Source organism: Galeopterus variegatus, unplaced genomic scaffold (genome assembly GCF_000696425.1).
Source record: "Galeopterus variegatus unplaced genomic scaffold, G_variegatus-3.0.2 Scaffold7623, whole genome shotgun sequence".
Taxonomy (NCBI): domain Eukaryota; kingdom Metazoa; phylum Chordata; class Mammalia; order Dermoptera; family Cynocephalidae; genus Galeopterus; species Galeopterus variegatus.
Genome location: NW_007733734.1, coordinates 1 through 17,437, shown reverse-complemented (window position 1 = coordinate 17,437; position 17,437 = coordinate 1). Strand labels below are relative to the sequence as shown.

At 58.9% G+C, this 17,437-nt stretch overlaps 2 protein-coding genes across 2 annotated transcripts in view; one reads left to right on the top strand and one right to left on the bottom strand.

The window, feature by feature from the left end:
* The window catches only part of CFD (complement factor D (adipsin)), a 3,058-nt gene extending 2,900 nt beyond the window's left edge, over positions 1–158 (top strand). The window contains exon 5 of the mRNA XM_008592147.1: positions 1–158. Coding sequence (XP_008590369.1) covers positions 1–95 — 95 coding nt within the window. The 3' untranslated portion in view covers positions 96–158.
* Positions 159–3,001: 2,843 nt separating this feature from the next.
* On the bottom strand, positions 3,002–17,433 carry LOC103607667 (mediator of RNA polymerase II transcription subunit 16; the record flags this gene model as incomplete). The annotated part of the gene is made up of 11 exons (XM_008592146.1): positions 3,002–4,775; positions 5,486–5,569; positions 7,344–7,560; positions 7,985–8,177; positions 8,689–8,822; positions 10,137–10,347; positions 11,509–11,715; positions 12,761–12,969; positions 14,125–14,280; positions 16,345–16,450; positions 17,185–17,433. Coding segments are annotated over 11 exons (1,893 nt in total), but the record flags the coding sequence as incomplete, so codon positions are not given.
* Between the last annotated feature and the right edge of the window lie 4 nt (positions 17,434–17,437).

The following is a 17,437-nucleotide window of genomic DNA, read 5'->3' as shown; positions in this document are numbered from 1 at the left end:
TCTGCGGCAACCGCAAGAAGCCCGGTATCTACACGCGCGTGGCGAGCTACGTGCCCTGGATGGACGGCGTCATGGCCGGGGACGCGGCGGCCTGAGGATGACCGGAAGGTGGCGGTCGCGGCGGGGGGTGCAGAGCAATAAAGCCGTTCAGTCCTGCATCGGCCAGTCTTCATTAAGCACGACGGGGGCGACCCAGACCGGGGGGCAGCGAGAATTCACAAGGACGCGTAAAAGCGCAGGGAGGGATAGTACAGGGCGGGCAGGGGCCGAGGCTGAGACGCGGGGACCGCGCACCTGGCGGGGGGCCCGGAGCCAAAGCCCGGAGACCCGGGGGCAGCCGACGGGGGTCGTGTCACGACCCGGCCACACGGTGGCGCCCTCGCCCTTCCCTGGAATTCCGAGGAGGGGCCCGCGGGTGGGGTGCGGGAGGGTGTCCCCTCTTGGTCTGGATAATGGGCGGCTCTCCGTTTGCTTCCCAAGTGGAACGTGAGGGCCTACTTTGTGTACGACTCCGTTCCAGGCTGAGATTTAGACCCGGGAAGTTGTGCTCGTAGGACATTTGTCCCAAGAGGGGAAACTGAGGCTTAGAGAGGCTGAGTGACTTTCCTGAGATAAAACAGACGCTCCAGGACAAGCGTCGGATTCGAACCCAGAGCCGCGGTGCCTGCGTTTCTAAGCTGCCCCCATGTGCTGCCGGGTTCACAGAATGAGGGCAGTTGACGGGTATCCCAGAGCAGCTACACCTGCTGGGGTCCCGGCTGACTCGCTGCCCCCAGGGATCTCAGGCCACCCCTCTGGGCTCCGAGACCCTGTGCCCTTTCTCTTACCTGGAGGAAGGACATTGAAGGCCCAGGACCTACTAGGTGCTAGGCATCACCCTGGCCCACAAAGGGGGGATTCGTGGCCTCCCTTTTGCTGAAAAAGAGACTGAGGGTCTGAGAGGTGAAGCCATGCACCCCACTGGGAAACGGGGAGGTGGAATTGGAGGCTGTGCCTGGGTTTTCCTTTGTGTACTATGGGATGTTCACCTTGGAATCACATTCATGCACAAGCATCTGCTGAACACCTGCTGAGTGCCAGGCCCTGGGCTGGGCGCTGTGGGCGCAGCTAAGACCCAGCCCTGCTACTTGTAAGGAACTTGGTCAAATACTCCATCGCATGGAATGTCATTTCTTTAGCCATCCGTGACTGGCATGAGGTTGTCCTCAGTGTGTTCATGAATTTCATATGTAATTGTAAACGTTTTACAACGTTTAAATAAGAGGGGAAGTGGAAACATAATTGTTGGTAATTCAGCCATCAAAGATTCACTCATTGTTTAGGAATTTCCTGAGTGAAATGATGCCAGGGAGTGGCTTCAAAATGATCCAATTCGGGGGAAGGGGGTAGGATTACCAGATTTAGCAAATAAAGATGTCCAGTTAAATTTCAGATAAACAATACATTCTTTTTATAATTTATAAATATATCCCATGTGGTATTTGGGACATACACTAAAAAAGTATTCATTGTTTATGTGACATTTTAATTTAACGGGACTTTATCTGGCAGTGCTGGGGTGGGGGCAGATCAGAACAGGGCCTGGGGGATGGCGGGGTGGAAGGGAGATGTGGCCTGGGGCAGATGTGGGTTTGTCAACAGAAAAGCGTTGGAAGGATTTCCAGGCGGGAGGCACACCTTGGGTAAAGGCCCGGCGGGAGGTGTGTTTAAATACTAAATCCTGTTTTATTATCTCCAAGGCAGGAGGCTTTTGCAATCAAAACAGTAACTCAGGGCTGGGTTAGCTCGCTTGGTTAGAGCATGGTGCTGATAACATGGTCCAGGGTTCCATCTCCATACCAGACAACTGCCAACAAACAAAACCGGAAACTCAGAAGTGTGTGGACTGAGAGCCCTTTGACCCGGCACAGCTGTTTCTAGCAATTTCCCCAGATGTATTAGTTCTCAGGTGCAAATAAGTGTGGTCAGCCTGCTTGTGGGAGGTTGGGTTGGAAATAATCTCACCGTGCACCACAGGGGACTGGTGGAGCCACCAGTGGCCTGGGTCAGGGGTGGGGTGTGGTGTGTCTGGCCCTTCCAGCTCTAAGACCCCTGGGCATTTTCAGCCAGTGGGAGCCACAGAGGGTTCTGGAGGAGGAGATGGTTTAGAAGGAGGTGGAGGGTGGAGGGTGGAGCCTGGGAACGTCGTGAGCACAAAATCCAAACAATGCACGAAACATCTGAGCCTGGGAGTCGCCAGTCCAAACATTTGCACTGCTATATGGCCTCGGTTTCCTCATCTGTAACATAAGGCCCCAAACATCCCTACTCTTAAAGAGGTTGAGAATTTAATCCGGGGACACACAGCACACTTTGCTGTTTTTGTCCCAGAGGTGGGAACTGTGCAGAAGCCCCGTGGTCCACATGCCCTCGTGACCCTTGGAGGACACTCCAGTAGTAGCTCCACTAGACCCACTGTGGGCCTCCCCACGTATGCCCTCCCCAGATGGGCCCTGTGCCCAAGGCAGTCAGGCTGGTTACAGCAACTGAAAGAATGTTCCAGCTTCCACGGTTGCAGAACAACTCCCCCAGACTTAGCAGCATGAAGCCCCTCAGTGCGCCATGCTCAATGTCTGAGGTCAGGAGTTAAGTGGGCACAGGGGTGACTTGTCTCTGCTCCACCCTGTCCAGGCCTCAGCTGGGAGTGATCCGAACTGCAGGGGCTGGAGGAGTCTTCACTTGTGTGTTGGGCACCTGGGCTGAGGTCACTCCCAGGCAGGACTCAGCAGGTCTGGCAGCTGAGCGATCACACGTGGCCTCCTGGCACAGTGGCTCAGGAGCAAGGCTGTTTCCAACCAGCCTGGAAGGCCACCTGCTGCCTGCCCAGATTCAAGGGGAGGGGACCCAGACATCCTCTCAGTAGGTTTCGAGAGGAAAGACCAGTGGCCAAGTTGTGAAAGACCAGTGGCCAAGTTGTGAAACCGCCACAAGGAACTGAACCTAAATCGATGAAATACAAGCATAAGGAAACAGCCTCATTTTTTAATACAATTAACTTAATCCAGAGACTCGATAATGGAAATGGCTTTTAAAAAAAAAAGTCAAATGAGGCACGGGCGACGTGATCATAAAAGGCCCAGGAAAAATTTGCAGGAGGCGGGAAGGGCGTGCCTGGGACTCTCCGCCTGGCTTGCCCAAGCAGATGACAGAGAGGCCGAGAGTTATGGTTGCGGTTTGGGTGGGAAGGACCCGGCCAAACTCTGAGGTCCTCACTGCCCTCGAACCTGTGTCCCTACATGTTGAGTTAGAACAAAAGGTCTGTGGACTGGACGGCTGCTCAGTGGTTAGAGCGTGGTGCTGCTAACACAAGTCCAGGGTTCGATCCTTGTCCCAGCCGCCGCCAAAACACAAACAGAAAAGATCACGAGGTTTGCACAGACGCGTCCACGTCCACGTGTTTTCTCTTAGCAGCTGAAGACGGGCCTCCGTGGCTCATCCGGACGCGCCAAGACACTAAGAGGGCGGTGGGCGCCAGCAGCCCAGGTGGGAGGTGAGACCGGAGCTCCCTGCCTTGGCCACCACAGACCCAGCAACTCGGACAACAGGGACCCGGGCACCACTGAGTCCTGCAGCCGTGGGCAGGCGGGTTTTAAAGTGGAGGCCCCTCCTAGGCTCCCCCCTCTCCCTGGCCCAGGTGATGGGGCTCCCTGGCTCTGGCCGTGGGCAGCCACAGTGTCTGCCTCGCGGGGCGCCGCCAGCCTGCCCTCTGACAGCCTGGCAGGAGCAAAACCAGCAAGCCAACTGGCACGTGACAGGCGGGTGCTGTGTCTGCCACAGCCCTCCCACCTCGGGGCCAGTGGGGAAGCGTCAAAGCACTTGTCAGGGACAGAAGGCGGGACCCCTGGGGGATGAGGACTGAGCTGGCAGAAACCAGGGCTTCGGGTCTGAGTGCTCGGGTGTGTGGGGGTGGGGCTGGAGAAAGACACAAACACAGGCAGAGACACACGTGGAGAGGCAAGGCTGCCCAGCCACCACTCAGTGCCCACACCCTGGGCTTGGCATACACTAGGCGCTCCCTAACTGCTGACTGACTGACATCAAGAGACACACATGGCTGGTGCAGAGATCACAGTGATGGGACCTGGGGGATGAGGCACAGCCTCAGGGGGGCTGGACCTGCTCTGGGTGGTGGTGCCCATGATGGTGACACAGGCCGGGGGTGCATGGGGCCGTTTATTGGGTCCATCCTTCCCGGCCAAGGGTGACAGGCTCAGAACCACCTCCACAGGCACAGGTGAGGAAACTGAGGCAGGTGCCCCAGGGCGGTGTCATCTGCAGCACCCCTGATGATTCACATGGGACCCCCAGCTGTCCTGGACCCCCGAGCTGGGACCTCGGTCACTGTGCACACACCACTGGGGGTCCCTGGAGGGTGGCGCATGGGCCACTGCCCTGTGATGGAAAAATCCCAGGCTTGCTGGGCCGAGGCGACTCCAGTTATGGAGGCCCCAGGCTCTGGCTCTGCCAAGTGCCTCCAAGAGGCCTGCTTTGGGGATAGGCTGTTTTAACACACCCGATAGATGTCCACAGTGTGTGGGATGTTCTGTCATGGGCGAGCGTCGTATAACCCATCAGGGATCTATGCACTGCGCGGGCCTGCGGCTCCTGGTCAGGGGTAGCTGAGGGGCAGCCGCCGCCAGAGCCCCCCGCACAGGCAGTTCTTAATCCAGCGCTGCTCCCACTGTTTGACAGCCGTCGTCTTGTTGGGTGACTTGATCATGGTGACACAGCCACATCTGTGGGGAAAGCCCAGCGAGCCGCCGCCAGAGCCCCCCGCACAGGCAGTTCTTAATCCAGCGCTGCTCCCACTGTTTGACGGCCGTCGTCTTGTTGGGTGACTTGATCATGGTGACACAACCACATCTGTGGGGAAAGCCCAGCGGGGCGGGGGCACTGGGTGGGGCCTCCTCCCCTACCACCACTTTGCACACGCTGTTCCCCCACTGGAAACACTGTTCCCTGCACCATCCCCCACCACACCAGGTTAATGTCTCCACATCCTCCTGCTCCTGGCTCAGGCACCAACCACTCCAGGTGGGTCCCTCACCCCCCCGACTGTGAGGAGTAATTGGGGCTGAGTCCTGACTTGGCCACTCCCTAGTGGTGGCACCCTGGGGGATCACGAGGCCTCCGTGCGCCTCGGTTTCATGGAGACATGTCAGAACCTGATTGTGTAGTGGTGGCGCCATGTGCTACTGTGGAAGTGACTTCATTTCTGCACCTGGGTTACTGGGAGCTCCATGAGGGCAGGTGCAGGCCACATGGGTCACCTGTACCTCAGCATGTCTGACCACCCAGGAGAGGACACACAAGACTTCTTGGGACCACCTTGGACCTTACAGAGACCACCTGGTTTCATCTGTTGGCAGCCCCCAGAGGGAGGTTTACAGATGGCCCAGTTTACAGGCATGGAAACTGAGGCTCAGAGGTCCCGGAGGCGGCTCACCTGGTACAGGCTTTGCACTCCTCCGTGGGGTAGGCTCCCAAGTGCAGCCTCCGCAGGTGGTCCATCTTGGGCTGGCCTGGTGCCCTGGTGGACAGAGGGGGTGGTGTGAGAGGGGACCCAGCGCTGCGGGTGGGCATGGGTGGGAGCATCTGTCCGTGGGTGGACAGCCAGTGTCCTCCCACAGTCAGCCAGTCTGCAAGTGTGAAAAGGCTTGTCAGAGCCAGATGCCAGATGCCCCTCGAGTGGATGGCGCCCAGGGCATCCAGAACCATCTGAAGGGTAGGCCAAGGCACAGCAGCTAACACAGACTGACACGGAACGACATGGAATGACATGGAACGACGGGCAAGAAGGGCAGAGAGGACCACGACAATGCGATGGAACAGTCCTGTTTTCGTGATGACAGAAGGGCTGGCTGTGAGCTCAGCTGGGTGGAGCGCAGTGCTGATAACAGCAAGGTCCAGGGGTCAGGTCCCCATGCCAGCCAGCCACCAAAACAAAACAAAAAATAAAAAAATAGAGCCCACACAAACTGTGCCCGTGGTGGAAAGGCACAGATACACTGAGGTGAGTCCTTACGGCGGGGTCCTGTAAAGAGACCGGGCTGAACGTGCCCACACAGACTGAGATGTGCGGGAGACCCAAGGCACAGAGCAGTGCATTTGTGACGCATTCGTCTGAGGTCGGACACGAGAGACTGTGTGTCATGTGGGTGTTTCTAGCCTCTGCCCACACACACAGCCACCTGGAAGGCACTGGAACCTCTGGGTGGCAGAAGCTGCCAGTGGAAAGGGACCTGGGGGGCCAGGCCGGGGCAGGACGGTTTATTATGCTGTTAATGCAATGTATTTGATTATTTTGTTTTGTTTTGTTTGTGGCTGGCCTGCACAGGGATCTGAACCCTTGACCTTGGTGTCATGACACTGCACTCTAACCAACGGAGCTAACCGCCAGGCCGTTATTAAAAATGTTTGAATTTTTCCAAAAACAAAAGTTTAAAACCTTCTGTGACCAGCCCCCTCTTTTCATAAAATCTGAAACCCAAACCACAGTCTGTGATTCATCAGGCCTCCCGCCATGAGCAGAAGAAAATGCTGGAAGGTCTGGGAGCAGCTTGCCTTGGAGGCAGAGCTGCAGGGATGTTAAGTTTCTTGTTTTTGTTCACCTGCTTCTGCTACAACTTCAACCCGAGGTAATCAACTATGTAGGGAATTCACATGTACTTCCAACAAATGAGTGTCTCAAATGGGTGGGCACGGGGGTGGGGGGAATCGGACAGGTTCTGGGTTCAAACCCTAGCCCGGCCCCTTCCTGGCTAGGTGACCTCAGAGGAGTGACCTCAGAAAGGCACGGTTTCCAGAAATCCCAGCCCACAGCGCTGCCCTGCACTAAAGGGTGAACTCAGCAGGCCTGGACTGTGCAAATCCTGCAGGGTCCAGAGATAGGCTGGGACCCCTGGGAGGTGCCGTCTAAGCCCTTGGGAACATCCTGCCTGATGAGGGGCGTCTTGGTTCACCTGTGGCCTTGGGACTGCACCAGAGGGTCTATGCCAGTGATGGGATTTATGGGGGCCCTGACTTCTGCAGGGGCAGGGAGCTGAGTGGGTATGCAAGTCAGGAAAAACCAAGTTAAGTAGATAAGAGGAAGTGACGAGGTGCTGGAGGGTGGAGGGGTCATGGGCTGAGCAAAGACACCTCTTGGGGCGGCGTGTAGGCTGAGCCTGGAAGGAGCAGCAGACACAGCCCATGCAAAGGCCCTGGGGCAAGGCGCAAAGCAGGGAGTCAGGCAGGTTTGGGGGAGAACCATCTAGAAGGAAACAGCCTTACTAAAGCCCCAGAGCAGAGCTGCGGGCACACACCTGACGAGGCCGTCCAGCTGCAGGGTGGCAGCACTGCCCAGCAGGGTGGGCGCCCTGCCAAACTGCAGCCGCAGGGGCTGCTTGGGCTGCAAGCGGCTGATGAGGCCGTCGCTGGCGGGCAGCCAGTCCAGGCTGGGGATGAGCAGCTGGCTGGGCAGCAGGCAGCACTCGTCCACCAGGGCCTCGTCCGGCTCACTTGCCGGGCCCTCCTCACGGCCTGTGGGTAGCAGACAGAGGGGATATCGGTTCAGAGGCCCCACCCAGAGCATCGCCCACCTACCTGGGATGCACCGTGGCCTCCTCAGGACCCACAGGGCACTAGTTCTTGCCCTGCCTTGCTGGGTGACTCTGGGAAGTCATGTTCTCCTCCCTGGCCTCAGTTGCCTCCTCTGTAAAATGGGGACCTGCTCATTGATTCCTGGACACAAAGATGCTAGCTCAGTACTTGGCCCCCCCAAAACATGTAACCTGTTGACACCCAACAAGCACCCACTATGTGCCCGGACCTGTGCTAGGCGCTGAGGAAATGGAGGGGACCGAGACAGAGCGGTTTCCACCTGCGGGAACTTGTATTCTGGTGGGGGTGCCCAGGGGGCTTGCATTTTGATGGGGTGATGGGAGCAGAGGACGGGGCGTCTCACAGCAGAGCCAGAGCTTGGTGAGCAGGCGGAAGAGCAAGGACATGCTATCCTGGGTGTCCGAGGTGGCCGTGTACACGGGCAGGCAGCTAGGCTTCAGCAGGCCCCAGATGCGGATCACTACCATCATCTCACGCAGCATGCCCAGCGAGGTGCCATCTCGCAGGAAACTGTGGCCAGGCCGCAGCGGGGAGCCCTAGAGAGAGATGCTCAGTGTGCGGATGCAGACGTGCGTGCAGCTTCCTAGGGGATCTGTGGGATCCCTAACCTGGGGACGATCCTGCTCCAGGGGACACTGGGCGATATCTGGGGACGTGTGGTTGTCACCACTGGGGGATGCTCCTGATATGGAGTGAAAGCAGGGACACTGCCAGCTCCCGCAGGGCCCAGCACTGCCCACCACGGAGAAGGACCCAGCCCCAGTGTCCATAGTGCCCTGGGGAGACCCCGGCTGAGGCGAGCTCCTGTGTCTCAGGATCCAGAGACCGAAGCACCTGGTTTGCCTCTGGAGCCAGGAGGTGGCGGGAGAAGAGAGCTCCTGCGACCTCCAGCACCATGGAGGGCAGAAAGTCATCTGCTGGGGCCACTGGGACTGGAACCCAAGTCAGGGACGGCCTGGGGACAGGGAAGCGAAAAGGGGAGGGGTGGGGCCAGATGAGAAAAGCCAGGGAGGAGGGGCTTTGGCTGGGGGCGGGGCTGGGCCGCACCTGGTTGGGCAGGCTGGCCAGCAGGTAGAGCACGAAGTCGCCCACCCACTGCAGGAGCTGCTGCAGCGCCTGCAGCGTGTTCATGTCCAGGACGAACTCCTCCGTCTTGAGGTTGATCATGACCTTGTCAATGTCTGCAAGTACATGGGCGGTCAGGGGGCTGGGACCTCACGCGTGTGCACACGCTGCGCACAGGGCCCGAATGCACCCCGCACCCGCGTCCTGCCACCTGCTCGGGCTGAGCGCCCACCGTGCTGACCCTGGATGGGGATGCGGGGGACGGGAAGGGCTGGATGGAGGGGAACCACGGAGCCACTGCCTGCCCACCTGGGGTCCTGCCTGAGCAGGTCCCTCTGCCAGGAACAGGGTGGGCTCCGGGAGGGCAGGGACCATCCACCTCGCTCAGCATAACCACCCCCACCAGTGCTTGGCACCTGTTAGACACCCAACAGATACTTCTGGGATTGCATTTATGACGGTCCTACAAAAACTATCACGAGCCAGCACATGGGTCTCAGACATTAGGATGGTCTGTGTGGTGATGGTCGGACAGCCAACGGGTGGCAGCAGGGTCTGCTGCATGGACAACTGCACACCCGTGGACGGGACTAGTACACAACAACGAAAAGGCACCACGAAATGAGTCAGTGCCGCGAGGAAGAGTCGGGTCACCTTCCTTTCACGACACGTCCCATCTGTATCGTGAACTTCCTGCGTGATTAGGCTGTCTGCAATCGGGGAGCTGGTGTGTGTGTATGTGGAGGGTGGGGGATGCCCACGTGCACAGAAAAAAGCCTGAGTGCAGAGACACCTGCGAGGGTGTACACAGGGCAGGGCACAGACGGGCCTCAGATGAAGGGAGAGGTTCCCGGGACAGCCCACCGAACCTGCCTGGGACAGCCCCTTCGGTGCCTGTTGTCACAGCGTCATTATCATTATTATTTTTTTTTGGTGGCTGGCCGGTACGGGGATCGAACCCTTAACCCTGGTGTTTGTTACCAATGCCCCGCTCTAACCAGCTGTGCTAATCAGCCTGCCCCTTCAGCATCATTACAAATAGCGCCCATTTTTACTGTGGAGTGTGCCCGTTTGGACAGAAAATCTCATGGCCACCCAGAGAGGGGAAATGTCCCCTTCTCCAGGTTTCAACATCGTCTGTCCACGACTCTACAAATAAAATGAATACTGTAAACATAAGTGACACACCTAACTTTTTAAAAGCAAAAACCAAGAAGAGTGGCTCCCATGTGGCCCGTGGCTGTGCCCCCAAATCTGCCTTCCGGGGCCCCGTGAGGTCTGCCTGTTTTCGTCAGCAGGGGTCCTCAGCGTGTGCCTATCCTCAGGTTTGGTCAATTCTCTACCAGGAGCCTAGGTCACTTTTGCAGACGGGGAAGGAAAAGGAGCCACAAGAGTCCAGCTGTGGGGCTGGCTGTGTGGTGGGGACGCACCAACATCGGTGATCTTGGCGCAGATCTCGCTCAGCCGGTCGCCAGGGCTCTTGTCGGGGGTGTTGAGGATGTGCGGGCGCAGGAGGGACTTGAGCGTGGAGCTGATGGCGATGAGGAAGAGCTTGGTGTGGTAGTCGCACACGCGGGTCACTGTGCAGGGTGACAGCTTGCACAGCGAGGCCTTCATGGCCAGGATCCGCGTGGAGAGGACCTGCGGGGGGGGACAGCATGAACGGAGGGCCAGGCGGGCGGGGGACACTTTTGGCATTTGCCAAAGCGCTATGAGTGACTCAGCTGCGACACGCTCGCTGGGCAGGCTTGGGCAAGCTTCTTAACCTCTCTGTGCTGACTATCCTTATGGCAAGACGGGAGATTAAGAGACCCAGCTCACAGGGCTGGGGCAGTGGGTCTCCACCTGGCAGTTCTGCCCTGGGGGACACTCGGTGATGTCTGGGGACAATTTTAGTTGTCATGGAGTGGGTGGAGGCTGGCGACACTGCTCAGCACCCTGCAGAGCCCAGGACGACCCCACCACAGAGAATGATCCAAAGTGTCCACAGTGCTGAGGGGCAGAGACCTGGTCTGGTGGGGAACACTGAATGACATAAAAATGCTTGGCACTCAGCTGGGGCCCCGGAAGTGAGAGACTTTCTCACTGCCAGTGACGCTATCATCAGCTGTGAGTCCCAGCGTCCTCCGTAACAGTCTTACACGTTTCTTAGCAGGCTGCTATTACAAATGGGATTCCATAAAAATGCTTGGCACTCAGCTGGGGCCCCGGAAGTGAGAGACTTTCTCACTGCCAGTGATGCTATCATCAGCTGTGAGTCCCAGCGTCCTCCGTAACAGTCTTACACGTTTCTTAGCAGGCTGCTATTACAAATGGGATTTCCCCCCCATTTTACCCTTTTTGGATATTGCTGGTCTATAGGAAAACCACTGGTTTCTTTTTTCTTTTTAAACCACTGATTTTTTAAACTACTGATCTCACTTATGGCCACCCTGCTGATCTTGTGAGATTCAACAGTCCATCGCAGGTGCTTTCGGTTTTATAGGCACGCGATCCCATCGTCTGAATGACAACTTTTCTCTCTTTTTTTCTGATCTTTAAACCTCTGTTGACTTATCTTATGGCACTGGCCAGTGCCTCCTTTGGACCCGTGTCCACTCTGAGAAAACCATTTGAAAAGACCAAACTGGGAGCAGGGAGGGGTTGGGGGTCAAGTGGATTCAAATCCCACCTGTATATTTTTATATGGAAACTTTCAAGGTTAAGAACTAATTTAGAAGAAAAGCAGGGAAAGGCTGTCTCCTCGGTGCTGCCTGGCTGGGCAGAGCCACGGTGCAGCACCCCCTGTGCATGCAGCCTCACCTGCTGCAGGGCAGCGTTCTGGCGCATGTACTCCTCGTGAAGCTTCTCCACCAGGTTCTGCACCATGCTGGGCTGCACGTGCAGCAGGATGTCCCACCAGTCATAGCCGGTCACCATGCAGTACTCAAGCAGGAAGAGCAGATGCCGCAGGGCCGGGTTGATGTCCACCGCGTGGCCCATGGAGGGCGAGATGCGGATCATGCTCAGCTGCCCAGGAGGGGAGGACCACAGCCAGGTGAGGCCACAGAGATGCAGGTGTGTTCTGGGGCTAGAGGTGCACATACAGGCGGGGGTGGGAGCCCTGGAGAGCCTGGGTCTGAGGACCGGAGGGACATGGGGTCACAGCCCCACGGGCACTCAGGAGCTGGTGGCTCTAGCACCAGGCGTTCCCTCTGTTACACGGGTGGGTTGAAGGGTCAGAGTCTGGGCACATGTGGGGCATGGCAGAGGCTGACACACGGTAAGAGGGTCTTGCTGGAGCCTGGCTCACAGCTACATCTCCCTCACGTGGCTTAAGAGGCCTCACTACACCTTTGGGGCGATGGGCACAACCCACTCCTGGGGGCCGTGGGGCCACAGCAGAGACAGACGTTATTCTCTGGGGGAGCTAAGCCCGTCACGGATTTGAGGCCTGTCAGAGGGAGACGCTGAGGACGTAGGGGGCAAGGGGGTTTTAGACATGTCCACCAGTGATGGCAGATGGGAACCACAGGGCAGCTCTGTGCCCACCCAGGCCAGCAGGGAGACCCAGCCACGTACAGGCATGTGAGCAGACCTATGACATGCCAGGTGCTGTGCTCAGCTTACACTGTGTATGTCCTGCTAAGTGGCTACCACTGTGCTCAGCTTATACTGTATGTGTCCTGCTAGGTGGCTGCCACTGTGCTCAGCTGACACTGTGCGTGTCCTGCTAGGTGGCTGCCACTGTGCTCAGCTGCCACTGTGCGTGTCCTGCTAGGTGGCTGCCACTGTGCTCAGCTGACACTGTGCGTGTCCTGCTGGGTGGCTGCCACTGTGGCTACCGTGCACCACAAACCACACTAGGGCTCTTCTACAGTATCTCATGGAGCAACATTAATCCCATTTTAAAGACCAGCAAAGATGGGTCCAGAGGTTGAGTGACTCACTGACCGATGACAAAGAGTGGGTGGCAAGGGGGACCCACACCTGCATTCCCTTCCTCCAAAGAGCACACGCTCTGGAATTGTCCCAGTCTCTGCCTGGCTTTGGAAGTGCACGGAATGGCACTTACCTTCCCATGGTTGTCGATGCCCACAAGGGCCAGGGAGGTCCAGGAGAGCTGCATAGCCTTAAAGTGGACAGTGGGGCCTGTGGTCCGAGTACGCTTGATGGCTGGCTCGTCCACGGACCGTGGGGTGGCAGAGCTGTAGAAGGCCATGGTCTGCAGTGAAAGCCGGTGCACGATGTGGACGCTGCCATCGTGGAAGGCCAAGGCCAGCCCTGGGTGGTGGGGGGCGGACAGGAGCATGGGGTCAGGGTGGGGGAAGGCCTGGGGCCTGCCCACCAGCAGCTGCAGGGACGGCCCAGCTCTGGATGACGGGATGTGTCCACTGACGCCGAGCAGAGACTGCCCATTTGGGGCAGGATGTGAGCCCACCCCCCAGGTGTCCCACCCGCACACCCCACAGCTGGCTGCTGTCTTCTTCGTTTAGTGACAGGACCCCCGAAAGTCAGGGGTGGTCATCAACTGCAGGCTGTCTCTCCCAGCCCCCTGCAGCCAGGGCTGGTCTTGGCTGACGTGCACCTTCTGGGTGGCAAGGTGGGGGTGGCATTCCAGGTGGAGGAGGCCTGGGAGCCCCTTGACTGCCCAGGGACCACACACAAGGGCTTCATGGTGCAGCAGGGTTGGCGAGGTCAGGAGAGGTGAGCCACCCCAGGGGCAGGGGCTCCTGGAGCCCCAAAGTGAGGAGTCCATGGGTGGTGGTGGGGGTCCGACCATCGGCTGTTGCCAAGGCTTCGAGGAAACCAAGTAACCTGCCAATAGTCATGCTGGTGTCTCATCTCCAAGAATGCACGTGGAGTGCAGAGCCCCAGGACTCAGGGACAGGACAGAACAGCAGGGGAACCGTGTGTCCACGTCCACCCTCTGCGGGTTCCAAAGAAGAGCCCCTGAGCCTGGCGTGGATCTGGATAAATGTCCTTTCCAGAGAACTGGAGCAGAACGAGAGCTGGGGGACGTTTCGGGCCTGCATGAGGGTGGGCGCATCCCCACACTACAGCTGAATGAACTGAGGCTCGGCATGGGAGGGCAAGCCCCGGGTGCACGTGGGCGTGGGCACCAGGATCTGAAGCCAGGGCCCGCATCACTGTTGCTACAACAGGTGTGTGTGTGGGGGGGGCACTTATCCAGAAGGGAATTTTTGCCCCCAAGTTCCCAACCTCTCCCTTATTGATTTGTAACAGCTCTTTCCATGTTAAAGGACACAGCTTTCTGTCAGCCGGCCTCACAACCCCTGAGCTCACCGGATCCTGAAAGTGGGGCCCACCTTGAAGCCAGGCAGCCGCACTCCCCCAGCCCTCAGGCCCAGGCTCAGAGCCCACCTCCCCTAGTGTGACCCAAGAGGCTGTGCCGACTGCCCCAGGGGTCAGCCATACCGAGGCCGGGGTAGAACTGGGTGTCGCTGGCCACCTTGAGGTCGATGTTGGTGAGCGAGATAGGCAGCTTTGGTAGTGCCACGGCTGACACACGGTCCAGGTCGTTGGTGGCTGACAGGATCCGCCATTTGAGGATCATGGGCTGCTTTTCACCAACTGGGAAATCGGGGGCAGGAACACGGGAAGGGGAGGGAATGAAGATGAGACTGAAAACCTCAATCACAGTGAGCCCTGCAGGGCTGGCAGACTGTGACCGCCCAGCGGCCCTTCCCAGGTCGCCCAGCCCTACTGTCAGTCCAGGAAAAAGACTCCAGCCTGGCCGATCAGAGCGCTCCATGCCCGAGGACAGGCACGGGACCCAAGGTGGGCCAATGGGATTCTGCCCTGGGATTTTATGGAAACTGGGGTGGCAGTGGTGGGGCCATCTTGTCCCCATGGCAGAGCCAAGCCCGGAATTCCCCTCCTGACCCAGCCAGCCTGAGTTGAGCTTTCTGCTCCTCCTCATCTACTAGGTCCTGGGTGGGGCCCGGCTCTCCCCTGCCAACGAGGCTGCGGGGCTGGGTGCAGTGACCACAGACCTGCCCCTCCCACCCCACACCCAGAGGGAAGATGCAGCCCCTTGCAGCAAGAGGCAGGGACAGGCGTTATCCTGGTCTCTTGGGACACTGAGGAGGAGCAGCTGCAGAGGCAGCCCCGCCAGGGGAACAATCGAGGGCCGGTTTGTGACGTGCTGAAGGGGTAGACTAAATTTGTGGAATCTGGAAGATGCGAAATAGAGAGTTCCAGCAACAAGTGAAGCGGGGCGCCATGACGCTATCACACACAGCTAACACCCTGGGAGCGTCTACGGCCGGCACACACCCCTTTTAGGTTATGGTCGCCATTTCTAAATTATGGAAGGGAGCTCCAGGCTGGGACAGCCTGAGCCGTGGGCCCGAGTCCACCCGGCTGGTCAAGGAGAACTGGCTCTGAGGTCCCACAGGACTCACTGTGCCCCTGACCACGGGCTGGACTATGGCGGGTGCTGGGGGGCAGAGCAGGGACCTGAGGGTCCACCTGGAAATGCTGTGGGTTGCTGAATGCTGTGGGTCTAAAGGAGGATGGGAAAGAGGGAGAGGGGCGTGTCAGGGTGGGGGCAGGCGGTTCAGAGGTCAGGCAGCCTGGGTGCGTCTGTCTAGATCACAGGGAGGACATGGGAGTCGGCATCCCAGCCCCATGGGCCCCCCAGGGCTGCTCTGAGACCCCAACACAAACCTCACAGCCCTGCCTGCCATGGGGGGTGGCTCCAGCCGCTGTCAAACCAGCTAATGGAGCCCAAAACCCCTGGTGACTCACAGCCTGTGGGAGGGAGGGGTGGCGGTGACCCTCTCCACTTTAATTAATCCGCAGGCCACAATGGGCGGTTTACATGACCACCGCGGGCCAGCAGGAGCCCCGAGGGGCCTCATGACACAGTTTCATTAGATTAGAGCCCTGAATGCACGACCACTTCAGGGTCCATTAGTGCTAATCAGAAAAAAGCAGTCGCCTTCCTCTGCTGGGAAAACATCTCGTTCTCCTGGGCAGAGGCTCTGGAGACCAGCGGGCTGTGGGGGCTGCGGGCACCAGCACGTGGACAGGCCCCAGGGCCCCACGGAGCTCGAGTGGCTCTTCTAGCTCCCTGGGTTGTTTCAGGCTCTGTGGGCACTTGGGGGTTTCGGTCATGGTCGCGGGTCCCGGCCGAGCCGGGACAATTCCAGAGCATGTGCTCTTTGGAGGAAGGGAATGCAGGTGTGGGTCCCCCTTGCCACCCACTCTTTGTCATCGGTCAGTGAGCCATCAGTACACGTCAGGCAGAGGGAGCGGGAGAAGGGGGCCCGGAAAACCAGCCGTGTGAACAGCTTCCTCACACTCAACCACGGTTTCTGGAGGATTCCGTGGCTTCTGGGGTGAGGTGCCTCCCTGCCTGGCCCTGTCGCCTGCTTTGGCTCACGGCCTTGTGCCCTGGGACCTTTGCACTTGCGGATCCCGTGACAGGAGCTACCACTGCGAGTCGGCCTGTCTGCCTGCTGGGTGACTGCAGGCCAGCGACTCCGCCTCTCTGAACCTCAGTTTCCCCCTCTGCTGACCTGTAATGACAAAGCACCGCCTCCGTGGGGTGTGGAGAGGAAATGGAAAGCGCTCAGAATGGCTCCCCGCATTTGGTGGACTGAAACCCGGGTGCCCAGGAAGGCGACTCACCCACGGGAGAGATCTGCTGGAAAATGTTGTTCACGGGGAGCCCCTCCTTCCGCAGGGACCAGCACTCCACGATGCTGCTTGTCTGGCTGGACGCACACAGGAGCACCTGGCGGGGGTGGGGGGCTGGGTAAGGAGGCGGGACCCCGGGGCCATCCACTGTCCCCAACCCTGGGCTCCAACGGTGGGCTCTGCCCTCTGTGAGCCATGACTCCAGGCAGGCCACTGCACCTCTGGGCCTCTGTCTCCTCAGCTGGCCACTGGGGCTCACGTGGCACCTGCGGCGCGCAAGCCAGGCCTGCCTGTCCCTAAGTCCACACTCACCGCCCACCACACTGCCTCTGCAAACATCACCCGGGACAGCGGTGGCCGCCCTGGCGGGAAAGTGGGGAGGAAGAGGGACAGAGGGAAACATCAGGGGCTTCAAGAAGTTTGGGGCCTCATTGATTTGTGATTAGAAAGGCAATCCAACTATGCTGTGGCTGGCAGAATAATGGCCCCCAGAGACAGCCCCGTCCTGACCTCCAGGACCTGTGGATATGTCACTTCCCATGGCAGAAGGGACTCAGCACATGGGATGGAATTAAGGACCTTGAGATGGCACGTCATCCTGGATTACCCAGGGCCCAGTGTCCTCACAGGGTCCTCATAAAAGTGGGCAGGAGGGTCAGAGGCAGAAAGAGACTGGAAGAGGCTGCGCTATGGAGGAAGGGGCCACGCACCAAGGGCTGCAGGAGCCTCCAGAAGCTGGGAAAGGAGGACACGGGTCCTGCCCTGGAACCTACAGGAGGCACAGCCCTGCCCACACCTTGACTTTAGCCCTGTGAGGCCCCCGGCGCTCACCTGCTCCGACATGTCGCGGGCCAGGAACTTGAGGTGGGTGATGGCGGGGAACTTGTCCTTGCGGTGGAGGTCGGCGGTGCAGCGCATGAACAGCGAGGGCAGGATCTCGGTGTCGATGCGGCACTTCTCGCTGACCACGCTCACGCACACCTTGTAGAACTGCACGGGCGAGGCGCTGCTGCCGTCCGCCGTGGCCACCACGATGTTGCCGCCACCCGTGAAGGCGATGTCGGCCAGGGCCACGCGGCCGCGC